This window comes from Phyllopteryx taeniolatus, chromosome 9, assembly GCF_024500385.1.
Source record: "Phyllopteryx taeniolatus isolate TA_2022b chromosome 9, UOR_Ptae_1.2, whole genome shotgun sequence".
Taxonomy (NCBI): Eukaryota; Metazoa; Chordata; class Actinopteri; order Syngnathiformes; family Syngnathidae; genus Phyllopteryx; species Phyllopteryx taeniolatus.
The window spans coordinates 23,991,082-24,012,060 of NC_084510.1; the positions used below are offsets into that span (position 1 = coordinate 23,991,082).

At 41.8% G+C, this 20,979-nt stretch overlaps 1 protein-coding gene across 4 annotated transcripts in view; it reads right to left on the reverse strand.

Moving 5' to 3' along the window:
* Window positions 1-13,862: 13,862 nt before the first annotated feature.
* LOC133483483 (rho GTPase-activating protein 40) overlaps window positions 13,863-20,979 on the reverse strand; it is a 30,218-nt gene continuing 23,101 nt past the window's right edge. For all 4 annotated transcript variants that reach the window (XM_061784804.1, XM_061784803.1, XM_061784801.1 and 1 more), the window contains exons 12-15: window positions 20,800-20,943; window positions 19,686-19,837; window positions 18,574-18,629; window positions 13,863-17,613 (exon numbers count right to left, since the gene is read on the reverse strand). In XM_061784804.1, coding sequence (XP_061640788.1) covers window positions 17,507-17,613; window positions 18,574-18,629; window positions 19,686-19,837; window positions 20,800-20,943 — 459 coding nt within the window. In that variant the 3' untranslated portion in view covers window positions 13,863-17,506. The remainder of the gene's footprint in view (window positions 17,614-18,573; window positions 18,630-19,685; window positions 19,838-20,799; window positions 20,944-20,979) is intronic.

The following is a 20,979-nucleotide window of genomic DNA, read 5'->3' on the forward strand; positions in this document are numbered from 1 at the left end:
GGCCGAGAGCTGTCAACATGAAAGTTTAATGACATCATGTCTGCTCTCACTGGAATTGTCTGACGTGAGCTACACCGTGTCTGACCTTTAACATTGACTTGACTGACCGCAAGCGATACAAAAAGTCTCTGAATATGCCCACAATATACAATAATAAATGTAAAATCATAACAATAATAACAAATTGTATTGTATTGTATTGCATGGATGAGAATAATAATAATGATATTTGAGGATTAAAAATTGGTTGAAGCGCTTCTACTGTACAAAGTGATGCAATGACACAGACCTACAAATGTTGTTCATTTCATTTAGGGCTAAAAGCTGACAGCGGGTTGCTGGTCCAACATGTTTGTTAAGCACTATATTGTATATATGTATGTCTTATTCCTCTTTAGGCATCCCTGTATGTGTGTTTCATTTTTATATTCATAGAAAGCTTTCATTTCCTGTTCATCATTGAAATGCACATCTCGCTTGCCTGCATTTGACGTTCACAACCTGCTGAAAGGCTTTTTTTCTTTCTTTCAGTGGGCTCCCTGTGATGTGAAACACTTTGATTTAATTGCTGGGAGAGCGCGGGCCATAATGCATGTAGCTTGATGAATAAATACATCCGAAAAAAGAAACATGGACTCTTTTGAAAAGCACTCCCCCATGGGTGGAAGTGTGCGGCCACTTTGGGCTGCTATTAACTGCTATTGTCGAGAGTAGGCGAGAGAGGTTGGGTGGGGGAGGAAGCCGTTATCATGAGCTCGAAAACAACATGTACACACTCATGGTGCAACACACACACACACACACACACACACACCTAAGAAAGAAGACTCCAGGAGAGAGAATGTTACTATTGATTTGGGAGCTGATGTGCAAGACGGCGCACAAACCAGGGGACAAAAGGTGTTTATTTATTTTTTTCCCCCCCCTCCAAATGTCTGAATGGCTTTGCAACACCCGGACAATGACTGCTTTGTTTTGAGGCAGCAAGCTCAAAACAGTGGTGCCTTAAGATAAGAGTGACCTGACTTCAAAGATTTTCGAAATACGAGCAGTCATTCAGAGGATTTTTTTTGCTTTGACTTGCAAGCGCAAAGTCGGGAAACAAATACTGTATGTTGGTAGTGAACTCAATTCAACTCCGTAACAAGCAGCTTTTTTGGCAGATAGCAAACAATTCTTCAAAAATGAATCTTCAAGCTGCTTCGTTTTCTGCCAAACTAACCATAAAACAAAGAGAATGACATGTTTTACATTTAAACAATCACAGCTTTGCCTTAGGATAGCCCGCTTAGCTTGACGCTAGCAAACAATGTAAAACGCCATTGACATGCCAACGTTTTATCAGCGATAGCTGCTGTATGAAAAGCGATATTTGAAGACAAACGGTGGAGCAACACATGTAGACAGATCATATACGCAGAGGAATACATTCTTTATCCTCTATGAAAAATAACTATAGTTACAGCATCTTATTGAGTCACCTACATTAGTAGTAGAGGTACGTATTATTCTTCTTCATTTGTATCTCCATGACTGGCGGGCTGGATCTTGACGTGTATTACACACCGTACTCGGCAACGGGCAGCGCGCTGTCGACTTTTCCATTCATTGTGTTCGTTCGGAGGGGGCGGGGCCACGGAATGCCGTGTCGCGACATGCCGCGCCCTGTTCTATTCGAGAGCGGTGACGTCAGAAAGCGCCTCCAATAGGGGAGGGCTGGCGGAGTGATTTCTTGTTGACTTTTAAGCATTTGTCACAGCATTTGGTGGAGAAGCCTCCCATTGAACATAAGCACATAGGCAAGCACACAGTATAAAACGGTACATTTCCCACTGTGTGTTTATGGCGTCCCCGCCGACCTCCACATCTTATACATTGGTGAGAGCAGAGGTGACAAGTCAGTGGTCAATAGTGAGCCGGTAGTGCGCTGTGTCCCGGGGGTGCGCTTGTAACACCTCTCTCATGCAACGCTGTCAATATTCTCAACTTTTTTTGTCACTCAGCCCAACATGCGCCCCCAGGCCGCCTCGCTGCATGGCCACACTTCTTACACTGATTGCTTTCTCTCGGCTCTAAATTTATGCCGGAACATAAAAACACAAGAGCCGCGGGCAACACGTGCACAGCACAGATACCTTCAGACTAGCACTTGAATTCATGTTATGCGAATTCTCTTATGGAGACCTGATTAATGGTCCCCATGTCGTCATGTGGGGTCATGAATACCAGATGCCCCCCCCCCCCCCGACCCCCACATCCCCTGACACACACACATTCACACACATTCCTGATGTGTGAGATTATTAAAAAAGAGAATGATGAAGCAGAAATTCAACTTTTTATACATTTTATATTTGGACTAATTTCACAGTTTTTAATTTGAATGACTCAATTTTCATATTGTCTATTTTATAGTTATTTATTTCTCCCGAATGTATTTTTTTCAAATGTATTTTTTTTTTTAGAAATACAATGTATATATTATTATTACTATTAATATTTATGATTAGGATTTTATTTAGTATTTCCACATGGAGGAATTTAAAAGAACGTGCTGATGCACACAGACAATTGTTGCCTGCTCAAAAGTTAAACAGAATGTAAACAAAAGATGTAAATCAGAAAACATTCATCGTATTTCCACGATTGCCTTTTGACCACAAATGACAAACGACAAGCAATTACCAACATTCAATGTTTCATTGCGAGGTCCGAAGGTCTTTGCAGCACTACGTTAGTAGTGGAAATGAAATATTATTCACCTGCAAAGTAGATTTACGTTCATATTCTTGCTGCCAGGCATGTCACACGACATTGCATTGAACACAAAGTCACATTTTGATTTTTTAATTAGTCTCTTCATATCATTGACCAACACATCTTTGCACATTTGAAAGTTCTGAAAAGGTGTTGAATTGCGTATCAAAAAAAGAAAAAATTCTGATGTATTGTGAGTGGAAATGGCATAGATATAGTATATAGAGATAAAGGTCTTCCTGGTTATGAAAACTGCAAACGACAATAGTCCTCTTCGACTGGCCTATGAAAATAAGTCAATACATGTGTGCCTGAAGCTATCAGATGCTAACAATTCACAGTCTCTTATCACCTTCTCAGCGTCGAGTCAATTGTTTCATGCGCTTCAGATCGGTACAATCGGTACTGTTGTTCGCTGGAGATAAACAGCCAGTAATATTAAACACCTCCATATCTAAACTTCTGCTCAAGTCACACACACCCACACACGCCGTGCTGAAAGGAATAGGTTCAAAATGCGGGCTGCCACTAAATCTGCCTAGAAACAGTCGTCTACGGTGGCTTTTATGATATACTTGTCTTATTTTTGTTGTTGTTGTTGATGACAGCGTAAATGACGCCAATGACAATATTCAAATGTGTCTAAACATTTCTTTCCGTTTGTAGGCTTCAGGCTAAGCCGAGCTGAAATAAAATAAGATGAGGTGAACTATGCTTCATTGACCAATACGCAACAAAATTTGCATTTCAATTGTAATGACAATAATAATAATAATAAGAAGAAGAAGAAGAAGAATCACCTTTTATTGTTATGAACATGCATGCATGCACACGAAATTTGTTCTCTGCATTTAACCCATCACAGTGAACACATACACCTGTTAGTGGAACACACTGAAAAATAAAAAAAAGATAAACTAAGCCAAACAAAGCTAGGATAAGCTAGCTGTTAGCTGTAGAATGCAGCCGTGGGGGTCACTATCAGCGTTTCTGCAATGCAATGGATGCTGATTATTGTGGCTCCGTTCACCCGCACCTAAACCGTCTCCTCTTCTTCCTTCGTGATGGTGATCACGCACACCTAAGCGCCGATAATCACTGTACGCCACACACACACATGCACGCACGCACACTTTATCCGCTGTCACAGCTGCAATTCATTGTGCACTGGTGAATTAATTGTGGAAATAGGATTCGGGGGGGGGGGGGGGTCGTATTAATAGCAGCCCCTCACTTTCCTTTTCCTTCCCTCCACTTTGGTCCAGCTGCCATCTGAATTCAAGAACCTCTCAATGTGTCCGCTCTGAATGGACTCAACAGCAGCCGGAAAAGATGATCCAACAAATGAGCTCGTCCATCTATGGACATCCAAGTGGACTGAAATGACTTCTCTTCAAGACAAAAAGAAAGTCAGTCATGTAATGTAAAAGCACCCAGAATAACCCCCCCCCCCCCCACAAAAGACACCACTTGGCCTGTTATTTAGCAACACTCAGCTTCATTGGAATGACTCCTTTTTCAAATAAAACACATAGAAAAGACACAATCCATGTTGCTTTTTCCATGTACTGCAACTCCAAGTACAATAATGTGCGATAGAATAGAATTGAACAGAATAGAAGTCTTGTCACGAGCGCAATGAAAATCAGTTTGGCATCTCACAATTTGCAGCTCTAAAATGAGGTTGATGTTCTATAATAATATGTACTTCCATATAAAGTATAACTATAAACTATAAACATGGACGTTACATCATAGTAGTCGATAGTGTTGAGTCTACAGTTATATATTGTAACATTCTGTTTAAAGTGATATAATAAAATGTACGATGTAAATTGGTCATAAAATGTGGCCTGATCTTCACCCAAATCACAAGAATCAACACAAACAATTGTTTTATATATTTATTGAAAATAACATGTAAACATTCACAGGACAGTAAAGTAAGTGGACCTCTGGGCTACAGATTCTCCAAAAGCGAATCAAAGTCAGGTGTGAGTCCAATCAATGATCAAAGACTTACGATTAAGAATTGTGGACGTGAAGCTGGAAAAGGTTACAAAAGTATCTCGAAACGTCTTGATGTTCGTGAGTCCACGGGTAGACGAATTGTCTATAAATGGAGGAAGTTCGATTCCAAGGAGTGGAAGCGCAGCGCAGAATGCTCAATGAGGTAAAAAAAGAAAAGTGTCAGCTGAAGACCTACAGAAACCACTGGCACATGCCAACATCTCTGTTGACAAATCGACTATACGTAACCCGTTAAACGGGAACGGGGTTTATGGGAGAACATCGCTGCACGTTGAAAGTGTGCTAACGAGCGCTGGGATTTTCCACAGCACGAGTGGCAAAATATTCCGTGGACAAATGAAACTGAAGAATTGTTTGGAGGAAAAATGGCACAACATCAAACTCTTATCCCAACAGTATCGCACGTAGTATACGAAATGTAGGCCCGCTCCCCCTGCCCTGTACGAGGGTCCGGGGTAGGCCAGCGTGGGCACGGCGGTGGGCACGGCGCTCCAGCGTGGTGGGACTTGGTGTTGATCTTCACGCTCTACTGAGCCTCTTTGTCCAGCTGCCATTCGTCATGCTTCCTCACGGGCCTCCATATTGTCATCACAGCATCACGCTATAGTGGATGCTCAGTACAGCACGTACGTACAACCGACCACACTCGAAATATGAGCACAGTGGTTGATTTTGTGAATGTAGAATCGGAGAAAGGCTTTTCCCCCATAATGCGCTTGGCTGTCTAATTCCTGCTATTACTGAAATTGCCTCCAATTTGTTGCCATGGTGATTGGCGCTCGCTTTTTTGCAGCTTTGTGCCTCCTTACGGGCTCATGATGAGAGCACTCAGCCGGGGCGCGTGTGTGTGTGTGTGTTTGTGTGTGTGTCAACTGCTGCAAGGCAGTGACCTGGTAATAGTGAACGTAACCAGGGGCCATATTCCAAGATAGTTGCCATGGTGACAATAATTGGGTGGCAGAGCAGTACACACACATGTGTACACACACACACTCACACACGTGTGCACACGCGCACACACACACGCGTACAAGTGGACGAAAATCATGTCAACGTCTTTATGGTCTCACTCACTGGTCAAATGTTCTGCAAGCCAAAGATAAAATATATTTTTTCTAATCATGCTAGTATTTGATTAAAGTACATTCCTAATGATTAAATATAAATTGGTATCATTATTTAAAATAAATCAGTAATTTAAACAAAAACTTTTAAGGTAATGATATTTATATTACCTTAATATAGGCAAATAATATATTGCACTCCATATAAATACATACATTTTTTTAATTACTATTTTTTTAACTATACAAATATCACGACATTTAAAACATATCAATTTACATATATATATATAGAAGTTTTACCAAATTCAATATCTATATGATTCATAAACACTTTAGATTAAAATAGTAATTTTATTCATATTACATGCATATAGTCATGATTTATACTACTTTAATTAAAAATAATGTCATTTAATCTGCCAACATTATAATTGTGATAATATATAATTTACCATATTAATTTCAGGTACAATTTTTCATAGTTAAATATATTGAACTCAAGTAGAATAAGTAAACAAATATCTTTTCTTAGATAATATAATAAAGCCATCGATGTAGTTCATTAATCAAAATAATTGCATTGAAATCGGTTAAATTGTAAATATTTCAAGCATTTCATGAAATTTTACATTAAAAGTTTATTTAATAATTTCTACATAATTCGGAATAAGTAGATAAATACATTAGAATTTTATTTTTAAAAAAAACACAAAATCTAAAACACAAATAATTTTGTAACACATTTGTAAAGTATTACAAAGTATTTAAAAATACCAAAAGAGAGTTACAAAATAAAAATATATGTTTGTAATGGGAAGCACGCAGACGACTGGTTAGCACATGTAGCTCATAGTTCGTAGGTTAACTGAAGAAGTTCAATCACAGGTGTCAAACTCAAGGCCCAGGGGCCAGCTCCCGTCCGCCACCTCATTCTATGCGGCCCGCAAAAGCAAATCATTTCCGTCAACTTCCATGACTCTTGCTAAACTCTATATCGAAATTTCGAATCGTCATATGTAATAATACATTTGAGCTATTGCGAGCATTTTTGTTTGTTTGTTACCAAACCCCGTTTTACGGTAACTTGAACAATAGGTGGACAAATGATTGTCCTTGACTTCTGCTTCCAAAACTAGTTTTACATTAATTTGTTGTGTATATGAAATATTTTGATGTTTTCACAGTCATAACGGGCCCTTTGAGGAAAACAGTTTCAACAATGTGGCCTGTGACAAAAATGACATCCCTGCTCGAAATTGTCCAATTGGTTTAATTGAGAATGCTCGTTTGTCAATATGTACCCTGCAATTGACTGGCGACCAATCCGGGGTGTGTCCCGCATCTCGTTCAAAGTCAGCTGGGATAGGCACGAGCTCACCTGCGACCCTAATGACAGAAAAAGGATGGATGGATATTTGTGTTAGGCAATTTTGCATTAAAAGATTTTGTCCATTCTGTCCCATCAAAAATATGGATTTAAAAATATGTTGCATTTATTCTGTCGCATGTCTGCTCCAAGTTAAAAAAAAAAAAAAAAAAAAAAAAGGAAGGATACTTTTTCATAACAAAAAATAAAAATTCACCGGTGTCTTTGTCTCTCTTGGCTGGTCTCGCTGTCACTACAGAGCATCATCATCGTCATCATCCTGTGACACACCGAGACCCCCCCCCCCCCCCCCCACCCCAACAACAACAACACACACACACATTTTGTGAGCGTGCCTGCTGCCCTTCAGCATCTTGCTGTCAAGTCCACTTGTCTTGTTGTGTGTGGTCAGGAAAGCCCTCCTGGTTGGGGGCAGCGATGCGGCCGGCGTGGGAGTTTCTACACATGCGGGAAGCGGCGCCATGGCCACGCGCTGCGTGATGCTGTTCGGGGTCGCAGGGAGCCTGTGGGGGTCTTCAGGGCGGGATCTTCACACGCAAAACATTTGTGGGATGACTTATTAGAGTTTTGTGTTTGCTGATGAGGCATCACACTTTGTCATCCATTTGTCCAGTAAACGTGGTTCAAAATTGGTAGCAATCCCACCAAAAACTAAAAAATCGCAAGGTCAAGTTCCTCTTTGAAGGATCTCGTGAAATAGCCAAAATGACTGAAAAACAGACATTTTATTGGCATAATTTCGTGAGACTTTTTGGTGGGTCTACTCATGTGAGACATGACGACCAAATCTCATGTTGCTAAGCACAACTGGCTTCGTGGGGGTGCATTTTCCAAAAATTCCAGGAAGTTGGGAGTAGGCTTGGACGTCGTTTGAATTTGAATGATTCCGGTCCCGTTTCCGGTTCCTCATTTTGATTCCGGTTCAAAATGATCCTGGATTCCGATTCTTTGAAGGGGCTGGGTGAAAAAAAGTTAGCATAGTTGAAATAAAGGGTGTCCAAATGATGAACACCCATTTTCTGAGCAGCCCCCAGCCTAGACGTACTAGAGCGGCTCCAACTTCTGATAACCAGTATCAATATCAAACCTGTCAACTAAAAGGCAATGTGTGTGGAACTAACCCTATTGACTTCATATTCATTCATTATTGTTTCAGCTAAAAGATATATATATAGCATTGTTAAAATAGTTATTTGCGACTGTTTTCTCACATTTGATGTGCAAGTGTGAACTTGACTGCCCCTTTTCAGCATGTAGCCTCTTATTTTGAAGGGTACGCAATTAAGAACTCAGCATTTTGGCACGAAAAATGACTTCACACGACACCGGTGAAAACTAAAGTAAACCGAGACGCAAGAAAAAGAGTAACGAATGGAACCAAATGCTCTGTAAAAGGTTGATTCCTTTACCTACCCACCGATGAGACACAAGGTTATTGATACTGTGAGACGTTTTTGTCAATTTTGTCCCAATTCATTGTGATGTAAGGTTGCTAGTTTAAACTTTGAGCTCAATGTCAAGCTTGGAATGTGACTGTTTCAACTTCCTTAACTTTCTTTGTTTCACTCACCCAATTTGACTTGACTGAAGTTCCGCGTGGTGGAGGCTGAGGCTCGGAGCGCGTCAGACTTCTGCACATCGCGAAAGCCTCCTTTGCACAATCTAATCTTAATCCAAGTGTTGCACTGAAGTGGCTGGTCATTTATATTCACATAAGACACACTTTTTGTACGATTCCGGGAGAACCGGAATGTTAGTCCCGGTTCCGGTCGGTTCTCGATTCTCGATGCCCAACCCCAGTTGGGAGCTACCATGAAGCCAAAATTCCATGGCATGCTCCAAGCACACACAATGGCTAAAACTCAAATTAGTCACCATTTTAGCATCATCCGTCTGTCTCGTAGATGTAATTGATGTTTGGTAGGAATCGGATAACATCTCTCGGGCAAGGTTTGTGAGCCTAAAATGGCGGCTTCAGACCAAAAATAGCCGACTTCCTGTGTATTTTCAGGCATGGCTTCTTGAGACTTTTTTGCGCGTCTGCTCATGATGGACATGCCTACCAAACTTCAACTCGCAAAGTCAAACTGGTTTTGCATCAGTGAAGCTCAAAAAGATTATACTTACTTTTGGGAATATGAGACCGTTTATTTTTTTTTTTCTTATTGCATACACTGAAATTTCACAATTGAACCGCTGCTCTGTATTAAATATTAAATACACATTGTAAAGGAGGACAACAGCGGCATACGAGGGTGCAGTGCACGCGCGCGCGCACACACACAGACGACAATTCCTTGGCTCACACACACACACACGGACGGGAATGGTACTTGAACGAGTAACAGCGTGGGCCGTGTTACATGGATGTTTATGCATACTTTTATAGCGTGCTCTGAGTGACACCCAATCCTTATCTCCAAGACACAGCGACATCTGAGTGTGTGTTTGTGTGTGTCCTTTCCATCCACAAACACAAAAGGCAACAACAAACAATCCAGCTTTGTTACGAGGAAAAACGTTGACATAAAACTAAAAGGAAAAAAAACCAATAATAATTGTTAAACGATCATATAATCAAATACGAAATGGAAAAAATGCAATAAATCAAAACTTAAAAAGCTCCAGAACCGTGATCGCTAAACTGCTAACATTAAAAAAGACCAAAAAAAAGAAAAAAAAGAAAAAGCCAATTACAATAGTGAAATACCAACTTCAATCTTTGACTATTGTGACTTTGCTGTTAAAAAAGTACGTCCACTTTTGTTTTCCGTTCTGTTTTCTCAGTATATTACAGCTATTTTTTATTTTCTTTTTTTAACCATGACACTTTTTTCTTACAAACGTCTACTAGCTTAATGCTAATACACAATGCCAAACGCCTTAGACGGGCTGACAAAAGTAGCATCGATGTCACTGTGATTTTATTTTACGGGGTAAAATGCTTTGATTTACGAGTGTTTTGAGTTGCGCGCATGGTAATGGAATGAATTCAACTCGTAAGTCAAGGCACCCACTGTAATAGTCTTGTTTCTAAAGAAAAAAAAAACAATTTTACAAATAATAAAAAAAAAAAAAAAAACGTTAAACAGTTCCCCTCAAAATCTGATGAAATGTAAGACAATTTGCACATTGGAAATGTACAGTGTTCCCTTGCTATATCGCGGTTCACCTATTGTAGATTTTTTTCATATTCATATCACGCATAATTTGCCATATCACAGGCTTTTGAGTGTATGCTGTATTTTTTGTTGTTGTAAAACAACCACTTCCTAACCTAAAACATTAAAACTGTGAAAAAAAGAAAGAAAGAACATTATAAGAAATACAATTTACATAGTGGACAGTACTACTGTGGATGACGGCAGTGTTTCTCAACTGGTGGGTTGGCACCCAAAAGTGGGTCATGGAGCCATTCTGGGTGGGTCACAGACAGGTAGTAAAAAAATAACAAAATTCAGACTGTTAAAACTGTTAGAGTTGCTTTGTTCTGCAGTCTTCTTTTCCTAAAAAGAAGACAAACTATTGATGTAAAATTTTGTACATGCAGTTATGTTCATCCTCTGTTTTTCAATAACGTGCTTTGAAAGGTACTTTAAACACGAGTAGTTATGTTAGAAAATATGATATACATATGTTTTCAAAGGCTATTTTTTGACATGTTCTTAATTGTTCCTAACTTTGATAATAGTAGGTCACGACTTAGCAACAATGGAAAAATGCGGGTGCCAGGGTGACAACAGTTGAGAACCAATGTATTACTGTCTGTTTTGAGTTTTTAAAATGTGTTTAAGAGCATAGAAAGTGTTTCTAAGAGTATGGTAGAGGTTAATAGGAGTGCGGGGAAGATTAATAAGAGTCTGGGGAGGTTCATACAGCTTGAAAATATGTATAAATCGAAAGATTATGTGGGCACTACTTCACAATTTCACCTATTGCGGGCGTGGTCCAGAACGTAACCCTCACGATAAACGAGGGACTACTGTATTCATAATTTGAAATGCAGAATCATCCACTGTTGGAGTAGGTTGGAGACGGTTATCAGTGGAGGAAGCCGCCTCCTTTAAACACATCTTGCGCTGATGGCTATTGAAAAGATAAACTCACCTTTTCACGCAATCGTTTTATCTTTAATTACGTGTCACTAAGGAGACTTTTTATATGGAAATGTGATGATATTAAACATTGCACGCACACGCACACGCACGCACACACACACACACACACACACCTATACATATTGTGCTTTTTACGGCTGCTAAGAAATAAGGGTGACGATTTGAATATGTTTGATGTTCCTTTTACATTATTCACCGTTCTGGAGCGCTGATAGCACGCTCTTCATTACGCGCTTCATTAAGTCCAATGATAATTGATTCCGGCCTTGTGCGCATGTGTGTGTGTGGACCGTGACACTCACATGAACTAGAGATGTAATGGAAATGGTGAATGAGAGTGTGAATCAAGACAACAACGGATGTTGGGATAGTCAAAAAACAAAAGAAAAGAACAATCAGAAATGCTCGCTTTCGTGTTGCTAGGCGACGAGCGTGGCTGGATGGCGGAGATAAACGCGGGGATGTACCCCCCCACCCCGGTGAGGCGAGGGAGGGGGGGGGGGGGATGACGGCAAGGAGAGAGGAGATAGTGGAGAGGGAGTCATGTGACATCACTGATAAGAGTTTTAAACATGCCTTTGATTTGTTGTGTGTGTCATTTGTATGTAAAATACTACAAAATGAGAAGATTTCAAATGCACAGAAGACAACAGACATACGTTATTCTTCAATTTTAAACCACGTTGTATTGCTCACTAGCACCACCAACAGGACTGGAGGGGAAGAGTGGCGATTAGCACTAAATGTGCAGAGGAGCTAATAAAGCCATTAAAGCAGCAAATTGGTGCTTGGTGCCTTTATTGTTGCCGCCACCCAGCTCAGCTGTGCAACGAGAGAAGCGAGTCACCTGACCGTGGCAGGAAAGGTTAACATTTCGTATAAAGAAACTAAAATACATTAAAATAAAAAAAAAAACAAGATGCTGTACTTACCATTACTGGTGAGAGTGTGAAAAAAAAGGAGAGGGGAAAAGGCAAAAATACTCCCGGCGCACAAACACAGACAAGCACTATGCAATAGCTAAGCAGAAACACTATGGTGCTGGGGACAAAATGGCGGGCGAGGCACGGGCGTCGTAAAGTAGAAACGTCGCAATGCTAGCTTTGTCAGCCCGTCTATGGCGTTTTGCATTGTGTGTTAGCTAATTGACTTTTGTAAGACATTTGGTTACACACCATGTAATTGTCATTGTTTTATGTTTACTTTGACCGTAAACTGGCAATAAACAGCTCGAAGTTTCTTTTTCAAAAATGTTCACCGAGTTCGTTGCTACCATCGAGCACTAGTAACTCCTGCTTCCCGGTGCACGTGTGAGTGATCGAGGGTGTCGTGATTACTTCTGAATGGGAGGCAGCGACCCGATTGTGGAGGTTGTGGGGTTACGAAGGGTCGGGGGAGGGTGGTCAGGCGTCGCGCCAGGGGCTCGTACAAGGCTGCTGATTGCTATTCATCCACAGATTACAGTCATTTAGATCTGCAGCCCGAAAGGGGGCCTGAGTCTGCGAGGGTGGCTGCTCCAGATCTGTGTGAGGGCCGCGCCTAATAATCACAAATGAATGGACGAGGACGAATCCAAAGTAAGCATGCAGCTACTAGGAAATAAAAACTCTTATTCCTACTTAAGAGAAAAAAAATAAAATCTTGAATTTGATTCATTCGATTTGTATGCATATTAAGAATAGAGCCAGTGAGTCATGATACCACTATTATTTGTGATGTGCAAAATAATAAAGGACTCCCCCTCATGCAATAGCATGCAACTGCACAAAAGCACAATTCATTTGCCATATGTATTTAGTACTCTTAATTTTCTGCCAATATTTCATATTTCTTTTTATTTTTTATACAATATATTGCATTTTTTTTTTTTTTTACACCTCAGCATGAACACACAACATGGAGTATTGCTATGCTATATTTTATATTCTCAGTTTTCAACAAATGTTATTTTACTAATGTTAACACTTGTTAAATTAACATTTCAATTATGATGTACAATAATAAATATGTATTTTGGTTCCATTGCACATTTTCCAATGTGTTTGGGAGATTTTGTTGTGTTGTGCAGGGCTCATTTTGGCCATCAGAACTGAATCCTAATCTTTTTATGTCATCTGGGATTTATTCACCTAATATATATATATAATTTTTTTTTTTTTTAAACAATTCCCTCCATCTTCTTTCATTCAGTGCAATTCATCCATGTTGTTGTGTCAGAAGGCCTTTTGGACACGGCCAGAGCCCAAATGATGAAAGTTGATGAGGCAGTTAGCAAAAAATGTGGTTTGTCTACAAGCTGTGGCCATGATTAATCAAGAAGCAAGCACATGCGCGCGCGCGCACACACACACACACTCGCCTAATCTCTGTATTGATTAGAGAGACACACCACCTCACCTGCGACTGCGCGACGTGCAGATGCGCTTGATGAATGCTCTTCCTTGCTGATTCCATCTCTTCATGTGAATGCCATTAGGCCATATTGAAAGAATACATCATGCGTCACATTAGATTCACATTTATTGACTGGAAAAAAAGGAACTAATGGCAGTTTTTTTTTTGGTATTCAAAACACTGGGACATAAATATACATTCGCAAGGTTGTTAAATTGGTGTGCGCGCACACATACGTACATAGTATATTGACATAAACACACAACATGGAGTCCTCAATTTATGACGGAGATCGGTTCCTATGGCTGTGACGGTTCACTGTACACATTCATCGGCTTGTATGGCGGGTAACGCCGTAAGTTGAGGACTCCCTGTATCCACACCAGTGTCGTGTACGAACACATGCAGCGTCAACTGGAGTGCGTGACGTAAGATGCGCGGGTGCGGGGCCCTGTGGGACACCGCCTCAGAGGTGACCTACTTCTCCTGATTGCCAGCAGAAGGCCGCTCCATCAGCTCGCTTTTGTACGCGCTCGCTCAACTGTGGTCCTGTGATGAAGCCCATCACACGTACGTGCGCGCACACACACACACACACACACACACACTGCTGTCATGGAGTCCTGAATTTATAACAGCCATTTATTAGCTTCTCCCTTTATCGGAGAGATGCGGCGCCTGTGATGCATGCGCCCGGCAGCCATTACGGCCCAGATGACGGCGAGATGGCGAGCCGAGCGATGATGGATGAGCCACAAAATGGCGGCGCCACATCAACATGGCGGCGACGCGCACCCAAATGCGAAATGAAGTGAGCGCGTGACAACTATGTACATGGAAAAGTGAAGTAAATGAACAATGGCTAGCATCAATAATACACAAGCGACAACGCCTTCACATTCATATAAATAAACATCCCATAATACCCCCCACCCCACCCCACCCTCGCACTGTTCAAAAAATGAAGGCCAGCTTCACCGTGTGTCGTTCAGGAGGTGACACCGTTTGACTTCAAAATGTCCTTCAATGCACAGGTTGAGGAAATCCATCGATGTTCTTTATAAGGCCCATGAGACCGCAGGTGGTCTCTGATAAGAAGATAGGCATCGGGGTCTGCTTTTAAAGGGCACGCACTGGAATAAAAGGGAGGTCAAAAGGAGGAGAAATGCTCTGGACTGTCAATATGGGGGTGGGGGGGGGGGGGGGGGGGGGGCGGCATGAAGCCAATTTGTTTTGACTGATGTCCCTTTCCTACCACAAATGATCACGTCATGGAAGGAAGATAACCCTGAAAATACCCCCAAAAGTCCAAAGAGGAGAAGATACACTTGTAGTCATTTTCTGCAGGTTGTCAGCAACATATGGCCCACGAGAGCATGTGATCCCGCCTGCAAATTTGGGAAGTGCACCAGATGGAGGACTGCGTACTGGGAATGTCTTCAGGGCTGGACCACCATCACCATCATCATCATATCTCTCTCTCTCTCTCTCTCACACACGCGATTTTTGTGGCCCTGTTGAGTTGACCCATGAGTTTTATTTTTTGTTTTTTTTAGCCAGTCAAACTTGGCTGCCATGCTGCGCTTCCATACAATAACGAAAACTTCTTTTGATTCAGGGTCACCCATCAGTCCAGTATACATGGGTTAAATTTGGCAGCAATCCGACAAAGACTCTTGCACAAATTTGCCTTTGAAGAACCCCTGGACATGGCCAAGGTGACTCTAAAATGCTTACTTCAAACTAAAACGACTGACTTCCTGTGGTTTTTTTGAGTGTCTACTCATGATAGACATGCCTGCCAAATGTCACGTTGCTAAGTCAAACTGACTGGCTTCAGGAGACGAATTTAAACAGAATTTTTAAAGAGTGACCCGACTTACGAGTTTTTGGAGGTACATGCTGCTTTTCGGTACATGCTGCTTTTCGGCCATTTGATTCTTTTGCTTTGACTAAAATTTGAGACAAGTGCTGTGCAATTGAACTCAACTTACTTCACAAGCAGCAGTTTGGCAGACTGACAACAACAAAGCTTCAAGCTGTTAATTGCCATTCCCATCTGAAGATCATTGTCACACTCAAAATAAAACGGATTTACATCCCCCATGCCTTTGCCTTTAAATCTGCTAGCTTTATGCTAACACAATGGGAAACGCAATAGACAGGCTAAGATCTAAGCTATGTGGCAGAGTTGTACGGGCGGAACGGGGATTTGAACATAAATGCTGTCGACAGACAATATAACATTCTTAATCCTCCATGAAAAATGACTAATATTGTTGCAGTTACTGAGTCACAGTAGTTGTGAAATTCTTTTTCGTTTGTGTCCGCATGGCAGAATTATACTGCCCCCTGATGGCCAAGGTGCTCACACCAGGAGCCACAATATCAGGATGCACAAACTGTTTAAGTCCGTACGTTGTATTTAATGACATCACTATATGTTTTCATGAAGTACAATATTATAAAGTGATATTTTCCTTAACACACTCTAAACTTCCTTTTTTTTCTGGGAGGCTGAACAGTTTTATGGTATTTCCCTTCATTTCAATGGGGGGGAAAAATGATTTGAGTTGGTGAGCAAACAAATTAAACTCGTATCTCCGGGCACCACTGGAATTGCTTATTAGTAGTTCATAAATTTAGCAAGGTCCTTTGAGGAATTTGATGTAGGAAGCAATCTTTTTTCATGGCGAATCCTTGAAACAGTCAAAGCTTCACACCGAGTTGTGAGCACACTTGATGGCGCAGGCAAAAAAAAAGCTCAGACATTCGCTTTCAGCTCAAAATGGCTCCTGTTCAATTTTGGCTATGGGTGTGACTTTTTCTGTGAGTCCTTTAACGAGATTTTATTTTGTCTAACGTTCCCCTTCTGAATGTGTTTTGGGAGGTTGTGTCGGGGACCCCTAAATACACGGGCCTGCAAAAATGGGTGTATTTCGGTTATGTTGAGGCTCCAGTGAAGACATTTTTTTTTTAATTTGGAAGTATAAGAATCAAGACTGCGATTCCAAGAGGATATGAAATAACAAGGTCTTCATGTCTTGTGTTAAGGGATATAGTGCAATGGATTTAAAAAAAAAATTAAAATAAAAAAAATCACTCGCTCAGTCTGAAGATGGGTAAGAAAAAGAGCCAGCTGTGTAGCAAAAACGGACCATTTGGACTGTTCACTGGAGTGTTTCCTGTTCTCTTCAGGGCACTTTCAGTGTTCCCTCGAGCAAGGCACTGAACCCTTGTGTGTGTATGAATATCTGCTTCTTGAACTAAAGTGCACACATAAAAGCGGGTGTGTGTCAGACTGATGACGGGGTGGGGGAGGTAAGGGGGATGTGGGGGGGGTTGCGTATCGCCAGAGGTGCTCTGCGAGCCCATCTGCTCGCTCTCGACCGGCGATGATTGCTGGAGAGAAAAGATGGCGCACCAAAACTGCCCAGGGATCCTCTCTCTCTCTCTCTCTCTCTCTCTCTCTCGCTGTCAATGCAGCAGCAGGTCCTTCAGCAGGATGTAATGAGTCACATCCAAGAGAGGAGGAGGTAGAGGGATGCAGAAAGATGGAGGTGGAGGGAAAGCAGGTGATCATGGAGGGTTTTTGGTTGCGGGGGTGTGGGGGGGGGGGGGGGGGGGCAGGGCAGAAACTGCTCCTGGCAGATTGTTCATCTGTCCTCCATCTGGATCCTTCTGCCTTGTTGCTCTCACCATGAAATGGCCACAGACTCGTCTTGTCTTTTGCTCTTCTTGAAGCCACACTTTCACAAGCCTCGGCTTGCGTTGGGCTTCATCTTGAGGACCCACTCGCCTCCTGAGTTGCTGTTGTACAAATCCAGCAGGTGTGTGTCGGGGTCCAGGCGGTGCTCGCCTAAAGCAAACACACACACACACACAAACACATTATTATTTATTTCTGATAAAATTCCTTTTTGGATGAAAATTCATTGAGATGACACACTAACACATACATTAGGTAAACGTGTACAATCAAAGCAAGAACTGCATTAAAAGTCTTCAACCACCATTTATTCTTCATGCATTCCAACACAGAGGCTGAAAGCAAGCGCTCCATAGAAAGCACAATCAGGAGTCTAACTGCGCTCCCTAGTGGCCAAATTGGTCAATTACACCGCCCCAATCAACCCTCACACAAGAGTGTCTCAATGGATGAAGGACATAACAGCTTTCGGCCATTTTGAGATCACACGTGTATGTGAGCATACTAGAAATCCACTGTACTCTTATTCAGATATAAATAATCATATTTTAGGTGCCGTACTCAATCACAAATATATCTATTGTTAGATTAATACATGTCTGATCATGTCAATCAACTGAGCATTCTTTATCTTTGTTAAAGCAGAACTTCACTCATGTACTGACGCCTTTGCCAATTTGCCCCCCCCCCCCCCCCCCCCCGAACAGCTTATGCAGTGTGGGTGTGTTAAAAGTGACTCCCCCCCCCCCCCCCCACCTATCTGCTCAGAAATCGCTTGTGGCCGACAATTGTAAGTGTTAAGCCTGTTCAATATTTACGATGACAAATCCTTGTGTGCGTTGGCCCGCTCGAGTACGCCACAAACTGCAGTAAGTACAAAACATGCAGATTCCCCCCCCTCGTGTGTGGTGGTCTCTCACATGTTAAAAATCAGGACGTTTAACAGGCTAGGTGTCCCTAATGTTCTGGTTGTTCGTGTGTGCAGCGTAAGAGTTTGTGTGCACTGATCTGTGCACATGCACACTGTGTTGCATAAGGGCCTGCTGGCCCCATCAACTCAATGGGCGGGAAGACATGCAAATGGTGCAAAAGATCGCATCAGACGCTTACCGATGTTCCCTCCCACTTCGTACAGGGCGCACTCCGAATAGGACACGGAGCCATTCCTGTAAAGAGAAACATCATGCGTTTCTATTACATCTTCAAAGCTCTGAATGGTCTTGGAACTAAATATATTCAAGACCTTTTAGTTCCCTCATGGGGTTGATAGGTTTGTTGCGTGCAACCAGAACCCACCAAAGTATTGTGTTTCTATGTTGCTCAACTCTGGAACAAACGGAACGAAAAACAGAGAGCTACTCAAACTGTTTGTACATTTAAATCTCACCTGGAAATTATTGGTTCAATGAGTTTTCATATCTCAAGAATATTATTTAGTTTTTACAATTTTGCCTTTATTTGGAGATTTTAAAACTCATTCACTGCCCCTGATGGCTGTTAAATTCAAACATCCATGTTAACATTGAGGACCGGCAGTGAATGAGCTGTATCAGTGGTTGCTATCGGCAGCCTGCACGAGTACATGATACTGTGGGAGAAAAGGCTCGTATGGGTACGCGCCCATCCCTACGCTTTAAGAAGCAAAGAAATCATGATTGAGAAGATAAAATCACAACATGAATTAAAAAAATAAACTAAACTGTAAAATGAATGAGTTCAACTCATTCACTGCCAGTCCCCCATGTTAACATGGATATTTGAATTCTAAAGCCGTCAATGGCGGTGAATGAGTTTTTAAGACTGACATTGAGTAAGCCCTCCTCGCCAGTAATTGGCGCTGCACACTGCAGCGATTTGACACATCGGTGAATCATCATGTGCGTCAGAAAGAAAGAAAGGTCTACGCACACAACCGTGTGACATTGTGTTACAGAGGGAATAAAAAAGTGGTATTGAACAACCCAAAAAAAGTGCTAAAGATTTATTTGCCTTGTGTATTAATAGTGCTGTACCAATAATCCTGTCTTTCCTTGCATTACTTTATATCACAGTAGTAGTTGGATTACAAGCAGTCTATCATTCGAACTGTCACTATTGCACATCATTACCACACTGTAACTACTACCAATACTATTTCTACCGTTTTTATTATGCATATTGTTCTCTCTATCCACCCAAATTCCTTTGTTTCCTTTCTCTTAAGCCAACCACTTGCTCTGTACCTTCGCCGTTGGCCCTTCCCGGTTTCAGGGCTGAGGATGAACTGGCGGTAAAACTGTGTCAGCAGGTCGGAAGCTCGCGAGTCCCCATTGATCTGGAAGTCCATCGTGCCGCTCACCTGATCCCCGATGTGGATCTTCACCGCGCGGCGTAGCTGCAGGGAGTAGGATCACATTTAAAAAAATAATAATACATTTCGATAATCCAAATTGAATCTATTCTGCTGTAATAATTTGGATTTTCTTGGGTCAGATCGGAATGAATGTAAAGTACGTGGGAGATACGGATCGAGCCCTGTCATGAACAGTGATCTGTAATTGATACCCCCTAAAAGGGTTGCGGAGTGCCAGTAGTGGCCACAAAATGGCGCCCGGTACACTGGTTGAGAATCTCTGCTATAATGTGATGAAAGACAAAGTCAATGAATTGATGTCACTGATATTTTTTTCAGCATGGTACAGGAGTCACCCAATTTTTTTGTGCCACAGACCTGGTTCACGTGATGACGCCCGGCAAAGAAACAAAATCAAACAATAATAATACAACGCTATTACATTGTTGCGTGCATATTATTGGACATCAGATTTTGGCAATGATGATGGCGCTTCACTTCACGCTGCCGCCTTCATTCTTCGCCGCCAGTCGGAATATTTTGAGACGAGCGGCAATCGAAATAACTGAAGCTAGCGAGGCTAACTGCTATTATCACCACCCACCAGCTTATTTTCATACTCTCAGAAATGAGCAGACGTACAAAGACTGGGTCGCTGCGTTTGCCAGACATTTCACTGCTCCACAGTGCGTGATAATTCAGCGACAGCAACAGGTGGGCAAGTCGAATGGCCTCTCTAAATTGGCAAATTGGATGCCACAAACACACGATTCGAGGTTAGTCGCCTTCAAGCTTCAAACATCGATGCAGAATAGTAAAGTCGAATAATCAGTTCAACCTCTATGACTCACCACATTGCACACAAAAACAGCAAGTCGGCGAGCTTTTCAGCGAATAACAGAGGATAGGTTCTAAAAACAAAAGCAAAAAAAAAATAGCAAAGAGGCGACTCCGTGAATGCCTAACCGCGAATATGTGCGTGTTCACTTTTTGTAAAAGCTAACCTCTGAGGTATTTTTATCAGGTTTTTCCTTGCTGTCGGTGTGAATCTTCCTCAGAAAGTTCTTGAAGCGGCGATCGTAAAACTGGTAGCGCCGGTTGCTATTCTCGTTCAGCCTCCGCACCTGGTTCATGACAAAATTTGGAATCTGCGGGGAGAGTGCGAGAGGATATCAGCTCAGATC